Source organism: Aureococcus anophagefferens (genome assembly GCF_000186865.1).
Source record: "Aureococcus anophagefferens unplaced genomic scaffold AURANscaffold_21, whole genome shotgun sequence".
Lineage (NCBI taxonomy): Eukaryota > Pelagophyceae > Pelagomonadales > Pelagomonadaceae > Aureococcus > Aureococcus anophagefferens.
Window position 1 is genome coordinate 348259 of NW_008705581.1, and position 6556 is coordinate 354814.

The following is a 6556-nucleotide window of genomic DNA, read 5'->3' on the forward strand; positions in this document are numbered from 1 at the left end:
TGCGGCGCGCCGACGCCGCCGCGCGCGCGTCCGCCGCCGCGGCGCCTTCGGCGAGGCGCCGGCCGAGCGACGACGCCTCGCCGTGCAGGGACGCGAGCGACGCGCCGGCGGCCGCCCGCGCGGGCTCGCCGAGGCCCTCGGCGAGCTCCTCGCAGAGCCGCCGCGCGGCCATCTCGCCGCGCTTGAGCTGGAGCAGCGGCGGCGCCGCGGGCGGCTCCCGCGGCGACGCCGCGTCGTTGGCCGCGGCGCCCGCGGCGGCGACGGCCGCGCCCTCGGCCTCGAGGCGCGCGAGCTCGCCGCGGGCGTCGGCGCTCGCGCGCTTCCGCGCCTCGGCGAGGAAGGCCCGGTCGGGGCTCGGCGGCCGCGCCGCGCCCGCCCGGGCCGCACCGGCGCGGCTCGCGCCCCGCCCGGCCGTCGGCGGCTTCCGCGGCTGCGGCTCCGGCGTCGGCAGGTGCCGCCGCGGCGTCGCGAGGCGCGCCTGCGGCGTCTTGAAGGCGTTCTGCTGCTGCAAGAGCGAGCTGTAGGTGCGGGCGGACCCCGCCATATTGGCGCGGGCAGCCCACGAGCAGCCCTAGGTGCGTTTGGGCCCCGCCATCGGCGCGGGCAGCAGCCCACGAGCGCCCCAAACGTCGCGGCACTTTTGGATCTTGAGGTCGACAACTGCATATGAACGGACGTCGACATCTTTTTAACGGTCGTCGGGGCAGCCACATCATCCCCACTGGATCGCACATCAGAGCTCCGTAGCCCGTCGACGTCGCCCAGCGCGGATATTCTCGCGTCGCGCGGCCGCTGCGGACCGCGGCAGCGTTGCAACGAGCGCAGCGCCCGCCGCCGTCGCGCGCCCGCCGCTCCCGCACGCCACCGACGCCATGGCGTCCACCACCGACTCCCGCGCCGACGACGAGGACCAGGTGCGCGTCGCCGACGGCGACGACTACGGCTTCTTCACGGACACGTCGGACAGCGACGGCGACGACGCGCGGAGCTACCTGTCGCACGACGCGTCGACGGCGGACCTGTCGCGCAACTCGAGCAGCACCGACGTCGCGTCGCTCGCGCCGAACGGCCTGAGCCTGCTCAACGCGCTCGTCATCGACGGCGTCAAGGCGACGCTCGAGCGGTCGCCGAGCGCCGAGGTCTTCGACCTGCCCGTCGCCGGCGAGCGGCCCGGCGCGCCGGCGCTCTTCCAGCGGTGGCACGTCGCGCGGCGGCCGCCGGCGGCCGCGCCGGCGCGGTGGGCGTGCCTCCAGGCGGGCGACGAGCGGGGCGCCGGCGCCGCGTCGCGCGTCGCCGTGACGCTGACGCCGGGCTCCTGCCCGCCGGTCTTCAGCCGCGAGTTCGCCGGCGGCGTCGTCGTCGGCTGCTCCGTCGCGGCCGTGCGCGTCGTCGACGGCGGCGGCGTCGGCTCCGGCCAGCACGCGGAGTACCAGCTCCTCGTGTCGCGCGGCGGCGACTGCCACGTGCGCTGGGTGCGCCACACGGACCTCGCGGCGCACCACGACGCCACGGCGGCGGGCGCGGCCTACGCGCGCGCGCGGTGCGCGTGGCTCGACGGCGAGCGCCGCCGGCGGTCGCGGCGCTCCGTGGGCGACTTCGCCTACCTCGCGGCGCGGCGCCGGGCCTACCTCGCCTGGCTCCAGGAGCTCCTCTTCGCGGCGCCGGCGCCGGGCGCCGTGGAGCGCCTCGCGTTTCCGACGGAACTCGCGTTGAGGCGCGGCGTCGAGAGCCACACGGCCTTCGACCCGCCGAAGCGCGACGAGGGCCGCGCGTCGCCCCTCGCGGCCTACGTCGCGTAAGTAGAAACTTAGTCTCGCAGGGGCGGCGGCGGGGCGAGGCCGGGGGGCTCCCGCGCGGCCTCCCGCGCGGCCTCCTGCGCGGCCTCGCGCTCGCTTTCGCGTTGGCTCTCGCGCCGGAGCAGGCTGACGAGCTTCGCGGAGCCCGCGAGCGCGGAGAAGAGCGACGCGGCGCCGCCGTCGTCGCCGTCGGCGCCGTCGCCGAGGTGCTCGTCGACGACCTGGTCCCCGTAGGCGCGCGCGACGTCCGCCTCCCACGACGGCGACGCGAGCGCGGCCGCGGCGACGGGCGCGAGGAACGCCTCCGCGTCGCGCTCGCCGCACGACGCGAGCCAGGCCCGGGTCTCGCCCGGCGGGAGGCGTTCGACGTCGGAGAAGAGCCCGCCGTAGAGCGCGTAGTGCGTCGCGACGGCGATGCGGTCGAGGACGCTCGCGCGCGAGAAGACGACGCGGCCGAGCTTCCGGGCCCGGGCGCCGTAGAAGCGGCAGACGAGCAACGGGCGCCCGTAGGGGGCGATGCAGCAGAAAAGGTAGGCACCCGGGAGCGCCGCGACGACGACGAAGCGAAACGCGCGCCAGCCGCCGCCCTCGTCGACGCGGAGCGAGAGAGGCGCGAGCTGGCACACGAGGCTCGCGAAGATGCCGACCAACGGGAACGTCGAGAGGTCGTTGATGATCTCGTACAAATCCAGGGCCGCGGGCGTCTTGGCGAAGAGGACGAAGTTCGCCCCGGACACCGCGGAGCAGACGTTGAAGAAGATGACGGTCGTGAAGAGGCCGACCATCGTGCACGCCGCGGACGCCGCGGAGGTCGCGAAGACGGCCATGGCGAGGGGGCTCCCGTGGGACACGTTGAGGTCGTTCGTGAAGATGACCGTCACGGCGATGGACAGAATGAACAAATCCGTGACGTTGTACATGGAGAGGTAGCGGAGGTAGTGGTCCTTGAGCGCCGCGCCGTCGTGCGCTTTCGCGTGGATCATCGACAGGGTCCAGGCCCGCGTGTGCTCCGCGCCGACGACGGGCGTCCGCCGCGCGACGAGGGCCATGAGGTCGCGCTCGTTCGCGGCGCCCGGCGCGGGCCCCGGCGCGGGTTTCGGTGTCGCGGCGCCGCCGGCGCGCGCGGGCCCCGCGGGCGGCCGCGCGGGCGCGCGCGCGGGCCGCGCGCCGCCGCCCGCCGCGCGCTTCGCGAGCGCCCGGAGCCGCGCGCGGTCGACGCCCGACGCGACGCCGAGCTCTTCCCAGCCCGCCTCGCCGAGCTCGCGTAGCGTGCACCCGTCGACCTCGCGCCGGAGCGCCGCCTCCGCGACGGCGCCGAACCCGTGGCTCCGGAGGAACGCCGCCACGTCCTTCGCGGTCCAGTCGTCGACGGCGACGGGCGGCGCCTCGTCGTCCTCGTCGTCGGGACGGACGCGGTACGCGCGGTGCAGCCCCTGTTGGAGACCGAAGAGCCCGGCCATCGCGTCGGCCGCGCTAGACTAGAAGCAACGGCGCCCTCCTCCGCGGCAATCAGACGAGTGGCAGCTAGACTAGAAGCAACGGCGCCCTCCTCCGCGGCAATCAGACGAGTGGCAGCGTCCGAAGGCGGAGGCCGCCGTCATGGACACGCCCAGGATGGCTCGCGTTGGGCAGCCATCTTCAGAGCGCGGCAATTCGCGGCACCAAGTTGTTGAAGGCGCCACCTGAAACTTCAAAAAATCTAGCGCGGTTTCGACTCTGCGATGTTGTGCCTCTGAGAGCGCCTGTTCCGGCGTCGCCATGGCCGACTCGCCGGCGCGGACGCCGCCGTCGGCGCGGCGGCCTCGGAGCGGGTCGCGGAGCCGGGGCAGCCGCGGGTCGCGGCCGTCGAGCGCGCGGAGCGCGCGGAGCGGCGCGTCGGGCAAGTCCGACGGCGACGGCCTCGACGACAACGTGCTGGCCATGCTCAACATCGAGCGCACGAGCAGCCGCAACGCGAGCCGCGAGCGGGACGCGAAGAACCCGCGCCGCGCCGACGCCGCCGCCGCCGGTGGCGAGGACCGCGGGAGACGGCCCATCGCGCCGAGTTTCGACTCGACGGGATCCGGGGGCCTCGACTACGAGAACCTCGTCGACGACGAGGCGACCTTGGACTCGAAGGGCGGCGGGCGGCGGGAGTCGCTGAAGAACGCGCTCCGGCGCACGTCCGCCTCCGGCCGGGGCGGCCGCCGCGCGAGCGCCGGCGTGGCCGGCGGCGACGACGCGTCCGCGGCCGAGGTCACGCAGGAGGGGTCCACGGAGTCGCAGTGGCTCCGCGACGAGGCCGCGCGGCGCGCGTTGGAGGAGGAGCGACGACGCGCATTCACGCCGCGCGGCAACTACGACGCCGCGGGCGCGCAGGACCTCGACGAGAGCACGAACCAGTGCAGGAAAAGAGTGCGAAATTCCCAACTTCAAAGGCTCCTATCTCGGCCGTTTTCCACTCGTTTTTGCTGATTCTTGGACGAGCGATCAACTCTCGGAACGGTCTCGAAGCGTGGATGTTTTTTTTTGGAACGCGCGCGCGGAACACTTACGTTGAAACGACGTTGAATCTCTCTTTTCCCGCCCAGGCACGAACATTTTGTCGGACGCGTGGGACGCGGCGTCCGCGGAGCGGCGCGCGTCGGCCCACGCGTCGAGCGTCACGGAGCGGGCCCACATGCTCGCGCACGCGCTCACGTTCAGCCGGAGCCCCCAGGGCGGCACGGTGTCGCGGCGGCTCGAGGGTTTAGGCATGATCGACACGGAGGTCGCGGACGCGTTGGACCCGCGGACGGACGGCACGCTCGCGGGTTTGGACGATCTCGGCGACTTCGCCGGCGAGGGCGGCGCGCCGCGCGGCGGCGGCCCGCGGCCGCGGTCGCGGAGCCCGGGCATCGCGACGTCCGAGAGCGACGGCGAGGTGAGCCTGTTGTCCCGCGGCGACTCGGCGCCGATGCTCGGGCTCGCGGCGCTCGTCCTGCTCAAGGCCAAGGCGAAGAAGATGGCGAACCGCGCTAGAAAGCGCGTCAAGGCGAAGAAGAAGGTGTCGATCCAGGACGGCACGCGGGGCCGCAAGCGCAAGGGCGACCGGAACTCGTCGTCGCGGGACCGCGCGTCGCGGCCGGGATCCCGCGGCCGCCGGGGCGACCGCGCGCCGTCCGCGGAGCGCGCGGACCGCTCCGAGTCGCCGCCGGAGCCCTGGGGCGAGGAGCACGGGGCGGCGGCGCGCGCGAAGCGCGCGCGGTCGCCGCCGGCGGCGGACGGCCCGCGCGACGCGGGCCGCGACCAGGGCAGCAAAAGAGAGCGAAATTCCCAACTTCAAAGCCTCCTATCTCGGCCGCTTTCCACTCGTTTCGGCTGATTTTTGGACGAGCGATCATCCCTCGGAGCGGTCTCGAAGCATGGATGCTTTCTCCGGAACGCGCGCGCGCGGAACACTCACGTTGAAGCGACGTTGAATCACCCTTTTGCTGCCCAGGCCGCGACGCGCGGCACACGCGCGAATCCGGCGGCGGCTTCGAGAGCCTCGGCGGCGGCGAGCCGCGGCCCGACAACGCGTCCTGGGTCCTCAGCGACGATCTGAGCTACTCGTCGGCGAGCCACGGCGCGCGGCCCGCGACGCCGCCGGAGGTCGTCGCCATCCCGTACCTCGACGCGCCCCTCGAACGGCCGAAGACGCGGAACGGCGGCGAGCGGCCGCGGCCCGCCGTGACCATCCCCACGGGCGGCTCGACGACGGACGACTCGCGGTCCTGGGGGTCGCGCAAGGCCATGGTCGAGGCGCCGGGCCCCGCGCGCGAGCCCGCGCCGCGGTCGCCGCCGAAGTCGCCGCCGCGCGGCAAGCTCAAGGGCCTCGGCGACGGGCCTAAAGGCGACGCCTCGAGCGAGGACGAGACGGAGAACGACGAGGGCTCCTTCCCGCTCCACGTGCTCACGGACGACGAGTCCGCCGCGGAGCGCGCGAAGCTGGCGAACCGCGCGCGCAAGGGCCACGGGGGCATCTTCGTCAAGGGCGAGACCGCGCTCGCGGGCGCGGACCCGCCCAAGGCGCTCCCCGACGACAAGCGCGTGGACCGGTCCAGCGCCGGCGAGGCGCTCCTGCCGGCCTTCCACGGGCCCCGCGTGTCGCTGCCCGGCGGCAACGTCGAGGACGCGATCGTCGTGTCGCCGCGGCCATCGGCCGCCGCGCCGCGGCCCGCGCCCAAGCCGCGGCCGCCGCCCCTCATGGCGCCGGGCGCCGCCGTCGAGGAGGACAACGTGAGCCTGCTCTCCGAGGCGGAGCTCCACGGCCGCGACGCGTCGCCCGTGCGGCCGTGGAATTACCTCACGGCGCCGCACCACCGCGTCGACGACGACGAGCCGAGTTTGGAGGAGGCGGGCTCCTACAAGGGCGTGCTCGGCCAGGCCGCGGACCTCGCGTCCCTGACGTCCGCCTTCTCGCGCGAGAGCGGCGAGTCGTCCCTCGACGAGGGGAAGCCCGCGGCGCCCGCGGGCGCCGCGGGCCGCGCGGCGGCGCGGCGCGCGCAAGGCCGCCAGCGCGACCCAACGCCGAGCCCGCGGCCGCCGCGCGCGCCCAAGGCCGCCATCTCGACGCAGCCCGCGGCCCGCGCGGCGCCGCGGGCGAAGAAGGTCGCCGAGGGCCTCGGCCGCGGGCCCGCGAAAGCGAAGACCGCGAAGGGCGCGATGGCGTCCACGCAGCCCACGGGCCGCGGCCGGCCCCGGCGGCGCGGCGACGAGGCCGACGCGCCGGACGACGGCGACGCCGCCGCCGCGCCGGC

General features: G+C 75.2%; 1 protein-coding gene across 1 annotated transcript in view; it reads left to right on the plus strand.

Annotated features, from left to right (window-relative positions):
• Positions 1 to 872: 872 nt before the first annotated feature.
• Positions 873 to 6556, plus strand: part of AURANDRAFT_66300 (hypothetical protein) — a gene marked incomplete at both ends in the record, with an annotated part of 8533 nt that continues 2849 nt past the window's right edge. The window contains 4 exons of the mRNA XM_009041437.1: positions 873 to 1795; positions 3500 to 4239; positions 4367 to 5128; positions 5257 to 6407. Coding sequence (XP_009039685.1) covers positions 873 to 1795; positions 3500 to 4239; positions 4367 to 5128; positions 5257 to 6407 — 3576 coding nt within the window. The remainder of the gene's footprint in view (positions 1796 to 3499; positions 4240 to 4366; positions 5129 to 5256; positions 6408 to 6556) is intronic.